Source organism: Prinia subflava, chromosome 1 (assembly GCF_021018805.1).
Source record: "Prinia subflava isolate CZ2003 ecotype Zambia chromosome 1, Cam_Psub_1.2, whole genome shotgun sequence".
In the NCBI taxonomy this organism is placed as follows: Eukaryota; Metazoa; Chordata; class Aves; order Passeriformes; family Cisticolidae; genus Prinia; species Prinia subflava.
Genome location: NC_086247.1, coordinates 133,347,413 through 133,365,404, shown reverse-complemented (window position 1 = coordinate 133,365,404; position 17,992 = coordinate 133,347,413). Strand labels below are relative to the sequence as shown.

The window sequence follows — 17,992 nt, the reverse complement described above, 5'->3', positions numbered from 1 at the left end:
TCTTGCTGACTGTGCTTGTTCTTGAAGTCATGGTACAGAAAATCATAGAGTAAGGAGAACATCATCTGGGGGGGTATGCTTCTTGCATCAGTCAAGAGCCCCCTGTACCATAAGGGCTTCATGAATTCACATGGTCTGCATGCTTATCTATTCCTTCATTCATGCTCCCTTTCTTCACTGAAATGAGAGTTGCCTGCATGTTTCCTGCAATATACCAGCTTTGTCTTCTTTTGCCAGGGCCAGTTGCTTTTCCATACATCACCCTTGGTGTGTCTCTTCTCCCTCTTTCGACCTCATAGCTCTTCCTTCCTCTCTTCCATCTTTCCCCTAGCTTGGTCTTTCTTCCTTTCCCTGAGGCAGTTTTATTCTGGGTGTCAGCATTCCTAAACTGTACTGCAAGTACTTTAAGGAAAGGGAGGAAATGGGGGTTCTTCTCTGCCAGAGTCATTAATTCTGGCAAAGAAGGTGGCAGCCATTCTGTGGCTCTTTGGTCTGTAGACCTGGATGGCTGAAATAGCTGCATATGCTAACCACTGTGAGAGGTTACAAATCCTGTGCATGTATATACCTTTTCCCTCTCATTTTCTTGCTTTCATCAAAATGAATATAACATTCTTCCATCACCTAGAATATTCCTTGAAATGTTGGATTTATCAAATAATCTAGCATCCTGAAATTATCTTGTAATAGACAAAAGTGTGGAGAAATGCCACTTGTCCAACAATCATTATATCCAGGGATGAAAGCTACCCTGCCTGTGTACAAATAGGTCAACAGTCCTTAAACACAGGGGTTTTTCTGGGCTAAATCTATTTCCTTACAAAACTGTTCTACAGACTTGTCTTATAAGTCTTTGGCTAAGAAATCAGCTGCCCATTATTCTGTGTGTCTCTGTCCCATTGTTGTCATTCCTCATCACTCTTTATGTCAGCATTGCATGGGCTTTTGGGCTTTGAGAGATGATGGCATTTTCTCCACAGCATATATGCACATCCCACTGTGCAGCTACACCTCCCAGTTCCCACCATCTGATTTGTGAGGGGAGTTTTGAGTTAAAAAATGGATTGATCTTGGATTTCTTCCCTTTTCCTTCTTTCCTCTGCCTAGGGTTTCCCATGCCTTCATCATGTTAAATCTGGTAGTCAAAGAGCTGCATAGACACATTAACTTGCTGACCTGACTGAAAGCATGCACACAAAACAGAAACATATTCTAAAGCAGGGTAACTACAGTGCTGGAAAATGGTCTGAGCAAATTGTACCATGAGCATTAGGCTAGGAAAAGAAGTTTGTATGCCTTTGTCCTTGGTTACTGAGGTTTAGTTATGTTTATTTTGAATTTGCAGTGTGGTTTTGTATTTATGACTCCTGCTTTGGTTGGTTTTTTGTTTGTGTGTTTTTTTGGTTTGGTGGTTTTTGTTTGTTTGTTTTTTGTTTTTTTTTTAATGAAAGGATATATTTGCTTTTTGTTAGAAAACTAATAAAACAGAAGATGGAAATTTTCTTGAACAGAAAGAAATGAGCGGTTTTGAAATTTGTTTCTTTTAAGTTTCAGTGTAAAATATGTCAAAAAGACTTTTAGTTCCGAAGTTGACGTAAAGCATTAAAAACTACTTGAGTGTACTAGTATTTAACTTTTGAATTAAGTATTTTTCATTAATCCAAAAATATGTTCTATATATTTCATTTTGGAGTTCAATCTTGATCCAGTTTACTTGCTGTGATAAAGCCTGTGTTCCATTAAAGCCCAAAGAGATTCATAGAGAGCAGTTGTTCACCATAGTATCATTTCTCAAAGATAAATTATGCAGCAGTAAAGACAAGTTCATAAACTTTATTGTATTGCTTTAGTAGCAGTGCTTTAGGTTCTACTGGGAAGGCAAATTCAACACTAAGGCCTTCCCCAAGGTTTATTAAACTGTCCTAGAAGCTGTCAATGTCATTTTTTTTCCTTTTTTGAACATTTTTCTAAGCTCAGTAGTGGGAGAGGGAAGAGGAGGATGGTCTTTTTTTCTTGGTCTTCAGTTAATCTTTCTGACTTTCTGCTTCCACTAGCATACAGAAGAATCATACCGTAAGAAAAAATTATATTCTCTTTACTTGATTGACTCAAACACATACAGCCTTTTATAAGCTTACCTTTTTTCTTCAATAGCATGCATCTTTGTCATAGTTTAAAAATTATCTAGAAATAGTAGTTACAGTTCTTGAAATTATGTGCAGCTATGAGCAATATGTACCATCCACATTTTCCATATGTCAAGACAGTGTTCTAGTTTTGTGGGTATAATAAAAAAATTTAAGGAATAAACAGTCAATAGCATGGAACTTAAATCCTGAAAAAAATCAGGATCAACTTTACATTAGTATTTAAAAGACTTTTAGGAGAAAATATTTTTCCAGCCTTTATGTGGTAATCCTTAAATACTAGGTCTTTCTGGCTGTTGCAACTTGTACAAATGCAGTGATGGCACCAGTTGATTTGTGTATGTTTATCTTTGATTAATGTTTTCTTAAAATTTTCAGGAGATCTTTAGGCAGCTCTCATTTTTTGCTGTTCATATCTGGGTTTTATTTTTAGTAGATTGTAGGAATATTGAACTGTTGCTGGTCCAGCTGATGTTGGAGTCTCTTCAGAGACATAGTTCAAACAAAATTACAAGACAAAGATTTAAAAAAGGGTAAGAGGGAGAGTTTATGTTCTCACTGTTTATGCAGGTGTATCTTTCACAGCACAGGTGCAGTTTTCATGTAAAACCCAAAGCATGGGGTTTTTGTTTTTTTGGTGGTTTTTTTGGGCACATTATCTCTGGTGATTTGGGATCCAGGGAACTGCCTAGCTACATCCTAGTGAATGCACCTTTGTCCCTGTGAAGGTGTTACAGAGAGGGAGCAAACAAAAAGCTACTTCTTCTGTAGTAAATTTCTCATTTTGGTAGTAAGACATAGCCAAGGAGAGAACTGCTACCTAGTCTTTGAGTCATTTTTTAAATTCCACTGCCTTTTGATAAATCCTAGGAGGTGAACATCAGGAAATTAAAAGCAATCTCAAGAACACAAAGACAGTCATGGTGAAAGGATCCAGATTTTTCCTCTCTATGGGAGCAACAGTGTGGATCTTGAACCTCATGAATCCCTTTTCTGAGTCCTGTTTTCTAGAGCATGTGCTAATTAAGGGGGAAGCTTTCTGGAAACACCATTAAAAATCAGCCTGTCCACTGTGCAGTTGTTCAACTGAGGATGCAGCTTTTCTGATCCAAAACCAGCTGTTGGTCACCTTAGAGCACTGAGCAGTGAGCTGAAGGTAGCTGGGTGCTTCAGTGGAAGTACAGCTCTGATGCGTGCTGAAAAATACATTACCTGAGATGAGACTAAGGGAAGCAAGCCACCTTCTGCATATGCTCTCTCTTTGGCACCAACCAGCTTTCTGACTTTTAGGGACTCAAATATTTAATCTATATGAGCACCTTTCTATTGATGCTCTCATTTTGATTGTCGTAATAGACCAGAAAAAAGCAGGTGAAACACAGTGCCATATTCTCCAGGGCCTGAGTATCTGCATACAACTGTTGTGTCTAGGCAAAGCTGGTATTTGTAATGGCTCTGGAGTGGCAAAGAAATGAGGCATGCTATGAGGGAAAAGATGTTTTAGGCCTTAAAGAGGGATTGATTTGTGGTTATTATTGCTGCCTTTGATCTGCCAACAGGGATCTGAAACTAATCCACCAGAGCAGCATAAGTCTGATATATAAAGCCAGATGGAGATGCCAGAATAGGTTATGCCTGCTGTCTTTGACGCTGCATTATCATGAAGTGATAAAACAGGTAGTACAAAGCAAAGCAGGCAGAGGATGGGAGTGTGTGCACTGCAGGAATGCTGCCAGCAGTGTGAAGTGACTGCCAGTTGTTAAAGCCACTGCAGGATCAATTAGCCATTTGCAGCATCACCCTGTCCTGGTGAGAGGCTGAGGCATGTGACCGCACAGGGCAATTGGTTGCTGTATAGCCCTGAACATCTCTGGGTGCTTCCATGCTAAATTGAGGGAGTAGAAAATGCAGAGTCCCTGTATTTAAAAGTAATCCCACAAGTACATATAGCCATAGAAGTAAAGAACAGTGTTTACATAAGGAATTTTACTTTGCACCATACCATACTTTTACCCCAGCTATGGAGTGTATCAAAGTGAATCTCATTTTAAGATGTGCTGTAACCAGTGAATATGGTTTGGCTGCTAAGATATGGGTGGGATTTTATCACTTCTGATTGCATTTTGTTTAGAAATTAGAGCAGTTTGGGGCTTAGTATAGCTATTAATTCTCTATAGATCTCATCATTATCTGAGTCAGCTAACTCGCTGCATTAGAAGAGCTTTATATAGATGTTGGGTCAATTGGCAGTAAGTTGTCAATAAATGTCTCTTAGACGCTGCAATTGACAGGTTAATGAAGTGCATTCTCAGTGACAGAGAGCTGTTGACAAATCTTTTGTCACTTTGCTTTTCCCACTCCTGCATTTCTCATAAATCTGCTCCATATCACAAGCTTGGGGAGTGCTGGGATTAGAATCACAGAATCACAAAGGTTGTAAAAGACCTTTGAGATCATTGAGCCAACCATGAGCACAGCAGTGCTAGTCTACCACTAAACCATGTCTCTAAGCACCACATCTACACGTATTTTGAATACATCCAGAGGTGGTGATTCCACCACTTCCCTGGACAGTCTGTTCTAATGCTTGACCACCATTCCAGTGAAGAAATTTCTCCTACAATCCAATCTAATATCTTACCTATATCACCCCCGTAAGGGGGTGCCTGTTTGCTACCTTGTATTCATAGACTGGGATTTGGAAAACATGTTAATAGCCTGTTGGTTGAGAAACCACAAAGAAAGAACCAAGGACCACACTTGCCCTCCCTGTGATGTGTTCTCCAAAATGTTTCAAAGAAGATGCAAAGTAGGTGATCTGCAGTTTGTCAATCAAGACTGCAGCATCGTGTTTGGCTCCCTGTTGTTGCACTCTTTCTGTCTTTGTTGTTGCTGTGGCACTTAGACTGATTCAGTGCAAGTGTTTTCAACTGCATATTCCTTTTCCTCTTGCCCTCTTCCTCTCAGAAGAAGGTGGAATCACTGGTTTATTTTACATCACACTTGAAGGTTCCCGTGGGTGCCTTTTGCAAATATCTGATGACTAAACTAGTTCTTGTCCTTTTCAGTAAAGTTCCATATTTGTTCCTTTAACTCATGAGCATTTGTAAGCACCAACAGTTTAGGATAAGTGCTGCCAACCTTCAGCAAAAGGATGTTGAGCAAAACCAGATCAGTATGCGTAATCCCACCTTCCTTGCAAGAGAAACTATTTTGGTCAATGCATGCATTAAGAAGTCACAGAGTGACTCATTGGCCTTAGCTATTAGTAGCACTTGATGAGAAAGCATAATTTTCACTCCACTGTTCGTAGCCAGCCTAGATGTTGTTCATAGGTTGTTGTACATAGTTTGGGGTTTGTGAGCCACACTGCAACTGCAGTTTGCCTTTTAGCTTGCATGAATAATTGACCTTAAAGGCCAACCCTTGAACCCAATGAAATCAAAAGCAAAACTTGTATTGATTTTGTTGAAATCAAAATCAGGCTGACACTGTATTGCCATTTCATCTTGACAGACATTGGGGGAGAAGAAAGCCTTTCAAAATGCTTTATGTTTTTCACTGTGGACCCTGAAAGACAGTGAAAGTAACTTGGGAAGTCATGCAGATTGGATGACATGAGAACTTGATTGATGTCAGCCTTACTGCTCTTTTCCAGCAGGTTGGTCAGCTTCTTGCTTTGCAAGAGGGAAGGAAGCCAGTGTAAAGATCTGCCATAGTTAGGGATTCTTCTAAGGGTGAGGATTCACATAGTCAGTGAGACTTCTTATCTCACCCACTTCATCTAGCACTATAAAACACAAATCTAGTAAAAAAACTACTGTCAGGAAAACATGACTATATCACAGTTTGCTTCAGAGATGAAGGGAACCCCAACCCTTTGCTCAAGGTGTTAATGGCATGAAAAAATACTATGTGATTTTCCTGTTGTTTTAGAACCGCCTCCAACTGTGGGCAAGTTTGTTTTACAGAACAGAGCTTTAAGAAAGAGGACAAACTAAAAAAGAAATGGTAAACATTCAAGCAAATGTTACTGTCTTGTGTTACTCAGGAGCTGGTTTAGTTTGCTGATTGCTCAGTTTCAGTGTGGTCTGAGTAATGAAGAGCTGACTAGTGAGCCTAATTTGGGGTAATTCCCTCAGTACTTTGAAGCATAGCAAAGCCAGAAAAACTCTAATGAAAAATAATGGAAAGGTAGCTGGGGGCTTAACTTATGATCTCTGCTCATTACAGTAAGCGACATTTTCATTGCAGTGTTGCCATAAAGATTATTGGCTGCCACATAGCATAGGTCCCTCTTGAAACAATTCTGGAACAGCTTTGTTGGCACAGTAAAAGCCATGGAAAATCACCAAAGATTTGCTTAAAACCCAAGAATTGTTTGCCAGATATTAAGGTTGTGATGCATTGTTCAAAACTGGCTGGAAAATTAGGTGAATAGTCTGTATCATTTTATTATGTGCTTTCTGAGTGACCATCTTTGGTCTTCCAATGTAAAATTATATAACTGGAAAACCATTGTATTGATATGTTTTGTTTCCATACAGAACAACTCGGTCTTTGGCTTTCAATATTTCAGCATTTTAACATATATGATAACAATGATCTTGAAATTGACTTTGAATCACCTTTTTCCTTTGCATGTATATTGATTTGTCAGAGCACAACTTACCAGGTATCTGTAAGGTTGACATAATTGGCATGTTTGTGCCCATGTTGGCCGGGGAGTAGTTGAAAGGGCTGTGTTTGGGAACTGGAAGGACCTGCATTGACCTGTTAAGCATGTTCAAAAACTCTGTCCAAGAACAGCATTTCTGCCAAGTGTATCCATCATGGGTTAAACAAAGCCAACTGATATGGCCAAGTGAAATCAGAATGTCTGAGATGTGTAATATTTCAGATATGCTCCTTTGTGTCAAAAAGCAACGTTTTCATTGCAGTGTTGCCATAAAGTAAAATGAGTTTCCTCTATTCTGCACCTTCTTCCTGTTAGTGCTTTTGAGCAGCTAAATCCAGTGTTCAGGAGGAACCAAGTAAATTCCTTCACTAATGGCAGTGAGTAACTGCTCCCTATCCCTGTTGTCCTGTCCTGTCAGTAGCAAGGCTAACCACAGTCTCAGAACACGTCTATACACATGGCCAGCCCTGGGCAGGATAGCATGATGGGAGGACAGATGGACACATAAACACAGAGACAACAAACAACAGCCAGACTGCATTCTTCAGTACCTTTCTCTGCAGTGACACAGGGAAAGCCCTGTGTCAGGGATCCCTCTGATACCTGGCTCCCCAATCTTGATGTTTCAAATATCAGGCCCCCAGATCCAGTCTCACCAGCCTACATCCCCTCAGTCTTTCTGGGACTGATCCTAGACTCCCTTGGTCGCTCCAGTATCGGGGACTCAGTCCATGCTGTTGACCAGCTGATCTGTCTCAAACTGTGCTGATAGGACATGTATGCATGTTGCCAGAACAGAGGGCACATTCACACAAAAAACAGCTAGAAACAGGATTTAGGCAGGACAAAGTCAAGGTGATTTAGCACTGAGTTCTGCCAGTCAAATGTTCTGACCTCCCCTACCTGCTCACTGTTGACCTCATTTATTCCCATTCTCATTTATCTCATTTATTCCTGCCTCATCCTCTCTCTTTTTCCCTGCACTTGTTCTCTGCTGTCATCCTTGGTTCACTCACTTCCACTCTACTGGTCTGTCCTCATAAGAACTCATAAGTCCTGTATAATCCTTAAATATGCTTGTTCAGTCCCAAAACTCTAAGTGTCCCACAGTAAATCCTATGCCCCCTTTACACAGTGGTCCACAGAGCTCACACGGCCTTCCAGTTTCTTGTGTTGGGTCACACAATTGGATTATGTGACAGAACTGGGACTTCTTCCTTTCCCTTTGAGGGTCTCAGAGGTGGTGATTCAGAGAAGTTAGTTTGGTTGAGTTCCCCACCTTGTCACTGTGTCCCTTGTCACTGTTCAATCCTTATGTTTATTTTAAGGAGCTTTTGGAGAGCTGGCCCTGCAGCCAGTTGTGATGGCAGAGGCAGACACCCTGGGAGAGGTGTGTGAGGCAGCCCAGCAGAGCAGGGCTGCTGATTAAACCCTGTGTGTGGGGAATTGCAGTCTCCTGAATGTTCTCCATGCTACTGCCAGTGAAACTGGTCATCTTAAGTGTACAGCAGAGCAGGCTCAGATTAACTCAGATGCTTCAACTTTGCAAAGAAAAAAAAAAGATAGACTCTCTGTATCAGTATTTCCCTAGAATCCCTTCTATACATTTTATTGGTACATTTTGTTGGTACATTTTGTCTTGTTACTGGAAAAGAAATACATACCTGCCAGACATATAATAACTTAAAGAAAGTTCCTTAGCTTGCACTTAGCTATTTTTGCCCTCTGTTTTCCTTTTTTTAAATGTTAATTAGGTACACAGCAAAATGCATATAATAAATCAATAATAAAGATTATGTAAGGACATTTATCTGAGCAGCAGTGTAGCATTCAAAAAAGAAAGTAAGCTCTGTTTTACTGAAGCCCAAAGGACTCCATGCGGACAACAACATTAAAATAACATAAGAATGAGGAATACTGTGCTCAGCTGTCTCCAGGAAGATGTCTGTCTTTGGGGTAATTCCCTCAGTACTTTGAAGCTTAGCAAAGCCAGTATGTACATACATACAAAGATGTGTGTACAGTACATAGGAAGAAAACATAACTGTCTGCCAGTGTGTTTTCTGTATCGTGTTTGCTGCCTGTCCTGGGTTCGTTTGAGATCAGGCAGGTGACCTTGAATGTTATCCCAACAACATGGTTTGGGGAAATGGAGCCACTGTTGATTTATCTGTTGCATGCTCACAAATTACAAATACATAAAGATAAGGGTTATGATGACACAGATCAGTAAACAGAACACACTTCTTTCTCACTTGAGTTGTCTTTTTCCTTCTTAGTGGTGCATTTTTATCTGCAGCTACCTGTGCTGTCATCTGCCAAAGAAGCTGAGCATGCCCATGCAGTTTTTGTGACTCCTGATTGCTTTTGGTGAATTAGCTGTAGGATGCCATTTGTTCTAGTAGATGCCTCAGCCCTCAGAGGTTAAACTGATACCTGTATCTCGTGCTAATTGTTTTTTCTGGTCCTAAGTAGGAGAGCACTATTTCACCCGTGAGAACAAGCAGGAAAATATTCCACCGCAATCTGTGGGAGTTCTTACCCTTAAGGACTTTAGTTTCTGGCCTATGCAGTTTTTTCATGCTTGGGGTGGATTCAGGGACTGGTCCACACGTGTAGGCTCAACAACTCATTGCTCCATTCAAAATGGAGCATGAGAAAGGAGATCAGGCCTCCTGAACGTGCTTGAAGATCTGAGTCCCAAGTGAGAAAATCTTCATAATTGAAGTAGTCTGGTAGGACTATCTATATGCAGAAGCTAATTGTTCTCTCCCTCGTCCTCTCAGGCTGCTGTTTCATTATATTGGCCTAGCTGGGGGTTGTTTTATCAGGACAATAGATTCTCCAGATGAAATCTTAATTCCTGTTTGTCTCTGTTTTGAAAGAAATAAGAATAAGCATGCCCTGTCCTTTCCATATTTGTGACTGTTCCATGGAGGCCCCCTTTGTGTGTCACTGGATCTGTAGTACAGCTGAAGATTTTCAGTGCTGCAGTCCCTGAATATCAAGACAGGTCTTTCAGAAAGTAGATGTTAGCATTCCTTGTGCTTTCAAAATTGTGTCTGCCAAAAGCCCTGCTTCTTGTAAGGTCTTTCAGGTTGGGTATGCAAAATCATTAGCCAACTTTGCAAATCTTGGCCTCTACATTTTCCTTTTAAAAAGATCTTCTTTTTTTTTTTTTTGCTAGGCTTCTGTGAGCTTCCAGCTGTGCTTCCCTAGCAAGCCTCACATTTAAAGTACTTGCTTCAAAAGGCTGCTAGCCTCAGAGAATATAAGGAGAAGGGATTCTTTTATTACTGTGTATTAATTAAAGAAATACCTAACACCTACTTGGAATTCCTTTATGAAAAAAAAGACATTAGTTCTCCATAACATGCAAGATGGTGAGTTCAAAGAAGCAAGGATTAAACTAACCATTTTAAGAGCAAATGTATCGGGCAGAATTAAAATTATCCATCTATTGCCAGGCCAATAGTAGAGCAAGTGTTTGTAAATCATCGTTACCTCAGCTCAGATCCCCTCACTGACACATCAGGGCTGGGGCTGGGGCTGGGTCTGTCTCTGACAGTGACCTCTAGGGACAGAGGGTGGGAAATGTGGCAGGTAGAGGTTGAGTCTTTCTTTTCTTCAGGTATGCAGAGTAGCAAATAGACTGAGGTAGAGGGGTCCAGCAGAAGGGATCCCTGTGGAAATCCCTGAATGGTGAAGAAGCCAGTAGGAGACACATGGGATTTATTTTGGAGGGTGCACATTCTACACAAATGCTGAAAGAGTGAGCTCCAGAAAGTTTTGGCAGAATATTTTTGCTTGTTGAGATTTGGAGTGTTTTTAGGCAGGAATTCTGAGTAAGTCAACTTTGGACTGTGTGACTCAGCAGAGTCTCTAATGTAAGATAGCTAACAGCTTGTGAGAGTGCAGAGTGGGAACATAGAGGGAGTGGTTGGGTGGACTCCATCTAGCATTTTAAAATAGCTAAACATGAGTGTCTGCATGTCAGCTATCTACCCACTGTCCTCTGTAGCTGGTGCAAATCTGTAACAGAGCAATGCAGCTAAGCATCTCACAGCAGACACTTGTACTTGATCACCCAGAAAGCTCTTTACTCCACTGGCTTCATTAGCCAGATCTCCACTGGCTTCATTAGCCAGATCTCCACTGACTGGGAGACATGGGCTTGAATACTTAGCTCTCCACCTGTGCTGAATCCTTATCTTCTTATCTAATTTGGGCTCCAAAAAAATGAAACTAGCTGAAAAAAGGGCAAATCCAAGATGGGAAGAGATAATCAGTTTCCCTAATGAGTGCCTGTGGGGTGAAGACCCAAAAAAGAATTTGAGGGTATTAGGGATTTGTTGTGATGCAGAAAGTCTCTTTACAAGGTGAAATGCAGGACTTAGGGGGAAACAGGGAGAAGAGTGACAGCCAAAGTCTGCAGGAACTATGGGTTATGAAGATAATTGAGGCAGGTGGAAGGAACAGAAAAATAACCACAGGTTGTTGCTCTTGGGAGTGTCTCGGGGCTGGGCTCTGCCACGTATAGATTTGGGGCAGTTCGAAGTATTAACCATCCCATAGGCAGTGAGCTATAGAGGAAGGCACACTTAACAGACCTAAAAATAGTGGAGCAGTTTCACAGCACGTTGAGAGCTGCAGGTTCAGAGGCCCAGAGGCTCTTGCAGCACATGGCACTGCCAGCTCCTGCCCCCTTCCTCCAGCCAGTGCTGCCTCCATCGTGGAGCAGGAGAGAGCTGCATGGACAGGGACTCAGGCCAAAGCTGAGTGGTTCTGAAAAAACTTGTGAAAGCTTTAGATGATGAACACCACTGACATTGCTGCCATCTGCTCTCAGAGCACTTTGAAACAAAGGGCAAAAGGTTAGCTGAATAAAATGAATCACTCGTGTCTGGTTTTCCTTACTAAGAATCCTAAAGCTGCACTTTGCCATTCAGGTGTAAGGAAAACAGATACTGGTTTCACTTACCCATGCAGGGTTCCTCTTCATTGAGATCATCTGAGTTACATCACAAAAACTAAAAATGATTGCTGAACTTCCAAAATAATATGATACTTGTTTGGTAATTTTAACTCTACTGTTTTCTCCCACTGGTACATTACTGAGCAGTTAAATCCCAGTGTGTGTCCCTTTCCGGGGAGAGAGAATATGTGGTTTGAAGGGATGACATGTTAGCAGCTCCCATATAGAAAAGGTCAGTCCCAGTCACTCAGAGGGGACACCAAAGCAACAACAAGCTGTGCAAAATATGGTGTGGCAAAAGCACCTTGTTCTAAGTGAATGTGAATTGTAACTAATGCAGGGTAGCCAGCTTATGTCAGTCATGCAAGCACTTCTTTCAGCTTTGGGTTTCTAGTGATACCAACACTGATTCAGCCTTTCCCTTCTCCTGCTTCATCAGCTGGGGCTTAGGACCGTCCTGTTGAGGTCACTGTGAATACCCACTTGGAGGCTTTGTCTGAGCCCTAAATAACGGCCTGACCCTGAACTTCAGCTTTTGAAAAATCAAGCAGAGCTGGAATGTTTCACCTTTGTTTCCCTGGTTACAGTACATAGCTGGAGGTAGCATCTCTCCAGGACCATATTTAACTGTGTGGTCCTTTTTGTACTGCATACTCACCCTGTAGATCTGTTACAGACATAAAGTGAGACCAGTGTAGTTCTCATAGCTCAGTCTTGAAATCCTCTTTCAACATGCTTAAACTCAAAAAAATCAATGTGTGCATCAAACACCTTGCACTAGTTCCCTAGCCTACACAGGTTCTGTCTTATCTCTGGGAGCATGTAGCCTTGACTATGAGCATTTTATTGTACAAGAGAGAAATGTTGGAGGTAGTTGTGCTGAATTTGTTTTTCAAAGTGACTCTTTTGACCTTTATGAATTTAAGAATTTTAACTATGATTCTGTTTTTAAGTTCAGAGATTTCGGTAGCAAGACTGTGTGCTTTCAAGTTACAAGGTTCCATGCCTGATCTTATGCTGTAAATTGCAACAATTAGCAATTTGTGGTTTAATTTAGAAGGATCACCTACTTTCCTAAATGCTTAAGTAATGTGGCAAGCTGTGGTTATTGATTCTCTCTGAATTTATTACGAGAAAGCTGTATTCACTCTCTCCTCTTGGGAATGCCCCTCCTGAACTGCATGCTTGCTAGTGACAGTTTAGACCCCTGATACATAACCAGAGACCTTGCCTAATATCCTTGCAACTACTTAGGGAATTTTTATTAAGTAAAAGCATCATTAAAGTAGACAGAATGATGAAGTTTAATGAGCATCTTTCTCACTTGATGCTGTTAGTTTTGCTGCTGCAGCAGCCATGCTGCTGTTGTTTGTTTATTTCCAGTGGAGCAGGTGAAGAATGCAGAAAGATTTTGTTTATTACAAAAATTTTTTTGTTTATTTACATTTGCATACAAACATTTTTTTCATGAAAGATACTTTTAAAAATATATACAAGGAAAGAAAGCTTCTCAGAATCTCCGTCTGAGGGTTTTGTGCACTTTCAGTCTTGCATGTAATCTCCCCTTTAATTTTAATGTAATGAGAAGTCTGTCTACAATACTGTAGCTGCTAAGTCTACGGAGGTTCTGCAGTTTGTGAGCTGTGGTTATAGCAACCAGCTTCTGAGTGATACTGCAAACTGCAAGCATCTCAAGTATTTGTTTGCACTCCAGATTTTGTCCTTCAGCAGAGGTTTTGGCCTTCAAGCTGTGTGTAGTGTCCTGCTCAGAGCTGTGCCAGGGCCGTGAACAGGTGACGTTTCAAAATATCTAGTGGAAGGCACTGCCATGAATGTGTTATCAGCACTTATCTCACAAATCTGCCTTGAGACCGTAGCCACAATCTGCGTCAAAATTCTTTTGTGTGTTTATGGAGACAATCTGCCTTGGCTAAGGGTCTAGTCATGCAAACAGCTAAGTCAAGGTGCCATCCTCTAGCACGTCACCATCCGTCAGCTGAGCAGCAGAACTGTCTGTGTGCATGTCTTCAGCTGACCTCTGCTGCCGAGGATGGTGTGCAAGTGTCTCTGCCTGACACATCTGTGTTCGTACAGAACAGGAGCCTGTACCTAGTTTGTACTGCTGGGATGCAGCTGTTTCTGTGTCTTTTCAGTAAGTGCTGAAATTATTAAAGACTTTATGCAAACTTGATATGTGTTAAAACCGAAGGGTCATAGGTTCTTGTGGAGGTCAGATAATTGCTTCTCTGTGCAGATAGGCTCTATTAGGGTTTTTATTTTGCCTTTTTTTTTTCCTCTGCAGCTTTTCTTTACCCTGTGTGCTGTAAAAGTGGTGTCTGTTGTTGTACCAGAAATTCATTGAGAATTTTGAATTCTCTTTTCCCTAGTGTAACAGAAGGCAAATTCTGTCCCAGAGGCATTATCACAGTCATTACTGTATTTAAATATTGTTGTGACACCATGTGTCTCCTCATATTTGATGTATGCAGACAGAATAGAGAGACCCTCTGTGTGAAGGCTAGTATAATCTGAGTATGTCTGATCCTTACTCTTTGACTAACAGATGAAAGCACTCATCTTCAGTTGGGATAGCAGTGTGCATTGAAACTCCCTCTCATTCTGCCAGGGAAACCTAAGTAGATATATTTGATTTTCCTATTTCAAACCCAGTAATTACTTTGCTGGATGAAACTTTGGTGCTCATGCTGATAGAAGTGGTTGGACATGAAAACAGGTAAAAAGAATGTGAAAATGCTGTAGATGCCTTCAACTCATGTACATCTGTTACTACTAATGTAGTATTTGCATGGGGCAATGGGAGTTACTGGGGCACCAATAGCACTGAATATTGTAGGGAGCAAATATCAAAAAATATCAAAAATATCTACAGGTCAATTGGTAGTTTTGCTGCTTAATGCACACAGTGGCTTCTGGACCTCTTTTCACAGTCAAAAGGCATTGCCCAAGCAGACTTTACCAGAACTCTGAAGCTTATTCAAAGTTGTCAGTATTCGGGTTTTCTACATTTCTACATTCTGTAGTCAGCAGAATTCCCATCGCACCCTTTTTCTTTGGGAAAGTTCACTGATCTGAGGTATAACAATCCACATGCTTGAACATTTGCTCTGAGAAAGGAGGAAATGAGAGGCAGAATGAATGCCAAAAGGATCACCTGAGAGGGAAACTTATATAACGTTTCCAGAGCAAAAAAGGGGAGCCTAAACCAACTTGAGCAAAAGAAGAATATGTAACATGTGACAACCACTTAAACTGTCTCAGTTCTCTTTGAGTTGGCACTAACAGGGCAAAGGAGCTGTGGAAGAGCAAGATGTGGAACACAGGACAGTGACAGGGGATTTCTGTTCCTATCCACCAAGGATTTTTGTGTTCAGATATAGTGGCTCACTAGATTCTCTGTTACTCAGTGCCTAAAGTCCCAAATAGGGACTTTAAAAAAGCAAAAAACTAGCTCGAAAGTTGATTTTGTGTTTACCTAACTAGTGCTATCTTTTAATAGTTACAAAATTACTGATGACAGTGGTTCAAATTCTGCACAGCGTATCATTCAGAACAAGATGCTGCTTGTTCCCTGACTTCTATCCTGGGTCAGTTTCTGACGGGACAACCTCCTTGAATGTCACTTCTGTGCTCTTCTACAGTGATAGCTTTTCATAATACTGAACCATCTCCTTCCATAGACTCCCTTGCTCAAGTCACTTTACACCTTCCAAAACAGGAGTTATTTAGGATGTATATTTGATTAATACACATACTGTGTACTTGGATAAAATACAGCCTTGTGCTGCTGGAGCTCTATCTCCTAAGAAATAAAAGAAAAATATGTGTATTGTAGCTAATATGAAGCATGTAGTTATCGCAGAGGGTCAGGGCTCTCTGCTTTCATCAGGAAATGCCACCTGATCCCTTGTTGACAGAAGGTGATGGCACACATAAAATTTCAGTAAGGTGAAGTAATGTCATAGTTTACAGTTGTATTTTCCTTGAGCAAGGCTGTTTGGCTACAGTACACCTTGACAGCAGCCTGCTTAGCAGCATGATGTAAAACTTCAGCTGCTGAGAAGGTGAAAGCAAGCACTGCCTCTCCACCCCACCCTACAAGAAGCTCTAATCCCATTCCATAGTCCAAGAATCCCAGGGCTGAAGTATCTGCCAGATACAGCAACATAAAGCTCAGATCACGTGGTACCTTTTAGTCTTCTGACACAGAATTAGAATGGTAAATAGAATAGAGTCACAAAGTCACAAAAGTTGGAAAAGACCTCCAAGATCATATGTAACAGTTACTTGGGAAGACAAACATCATCACTGCAAACATCCCCCTTCCTTCTTCTCCCAGCTTTCTATGAGGAACAGGATGTGGTATGGTCTGGGATATGCCTTGGGTCAGTTGGGGTCATCTGTCCTGCCTGCATCTCCCTCAACACCTTCTGCACTCCCAACCCTCTCACTGGTGGGGTGAGGAGCAGAAAAGGCCTTGGCTTTGTGCAAGCCCTGCTCAGCAATAACTAAAATATCCCTTCATGATCAACAGTTTTCAGTGCAAATCCAAACCCCAGCCCCATACCAGCCATTATGAATAAAATTACCCAACCAAAACTCACAAAGTACATTTTCAAAAAGCACTTCATGTCGATAAGGGAAGTCAAGTTTGAGCTGTGTTTATTTTGGGTAGGTTTTTTAATTTATTCTAACAGCATTACTCATAAATTACCTATTAATTACTGTGTGATATTTAGCAAGATCCTCTCAGCCATGTAGTCCATTTAGCTTCACAGTGAATGCTAGCCGTCTTAATTGTAGGATACTTTGTCAACATTTAATCAGTGGTACTTACTAATGTGGCATTGATGTGTTGGTATCTGTCCCAGTGCTATCAATCATGTGTGAGCAGCAAAGGCGGCTGTGACACCATTGCTCTCTGTCACATTATCAAGCCCCTGGGTTTTCTGGTTAGGGATGATGCTCACTTTGCTCTAAGCAGGCACTCTATCTCTCCAGTTCAACCCAATTTTTGTCATTGTCTACTTGAATACACATCCTTGCAGCCTTCTGAGCCTTAGTCCCATAACTGCAGAATAAAGGTTGCTAGTTTCTGAAGGCAAAACTGATTGCTCCTTCACTGCTCCAAAAGCCTGCTCTTCCCTGATGTTACTCCCCTGAAAAGTCACAAAAAAACAAATGTTAATAACTGCAGCTTGAGAGCTAATAGAAAATTCAGTGTGTTGAGACAAAATAAACTTTTTTTTAATTTCTAGTAATTAGATGCATTGTTTAATGTGCTGCAGAGTAAAAGTCTCTGTTATATGTTGTATCACAATTTTTTTTCTCCTTTCCTTACAGTCTTTATGGCCGACACATGCAGGCGAACCCTGAACCTCCAAAGAAGAACAATGACAAGTCAAAGAAGATCAGCCGTAAACCTCTGGCAGCCAAGAACAAATAAGTGCCTGATTCTGCCTCTGTTGCATTGCTTTTGCTTGTGCCTACAATATTTCTACACATCTCTTATTACATATAAGAAAGCAGGGATTAGAATGAAATGCAATTTACTGTGTTTAATGCTTTAGGAGATACTGATAGAGGGAAACAAAATTACACATGCTTCTAAGTATGGTCATATTTATGTAGCCATTTAATGTATCACTGTCAAACATCTTTTAGTTTTTCTATTTATATGTATATTAATGTCCTCTCTTCACGTGTCACAGCCTCTTAATATAGGGGAGTTTGCACTTATATTATACGATATTAAATTTCATATGATATTCCAAGTGATTTTAATAAAGCTCTTCATTTTTATTGTTGTTTAGTTTTTTCAGTAGGACTCTTGAATAGGGAATTCTTTGAGGATTGTATGTGTCCAGTTTCCAGTAATATGGTGATTTCTTCTGTAGGAATGTGGTAGCATTTTATCTGATCCAAGTTAGTTAAAATGCAAAGCATTCTGTTCAAGGAGTGAAACATTTTAATCAGTTTCTTTTTCTTTTTTTATGTTGCTGTGGACTGCTCTTTTTGCCTTGAAGGTTATTTTGAAATCAAGGAGTAGGGAAGGGGAGAGAAGAAAAAAAAATTGTCTTTGTAGAGAGCTGCCAATTTCCAGACTCAATTTGGGGAAGAGAACTTTGTCATTTGAAGAAACTGGTACTTCTGCCAATTTTTCAAGTGATTTTT

The 17,992-nt window shown here is 40.7% G+C and overlaps 1 protein-coding gene across 1 annotated transcript in view; it reads left to right on the top strand.

The window, feature by feature from the left end:
• Window positions 1-17,620, top strand: part of RSU1 (Ras suppressor protein 1) — a 100,907-nt gene extending 83,287 nt beyond the window's left edge. The window contains exon 9 of the mRNA XM_063413054.1: window positions 17,162-17,620. Within this exon, the coding sequence (XP_063269124.1) occupies window positions 17,162-17,264 (103 nt within the window). The 3' untranslated portion in view covers window positions 17,265-17,620. The remainder of the gene's footprint in view (window positions 1-17,161) is intronic.
• The last annotated feature ends 372 nt before the right edge of the window (window positions 17,621-17,992 follow it).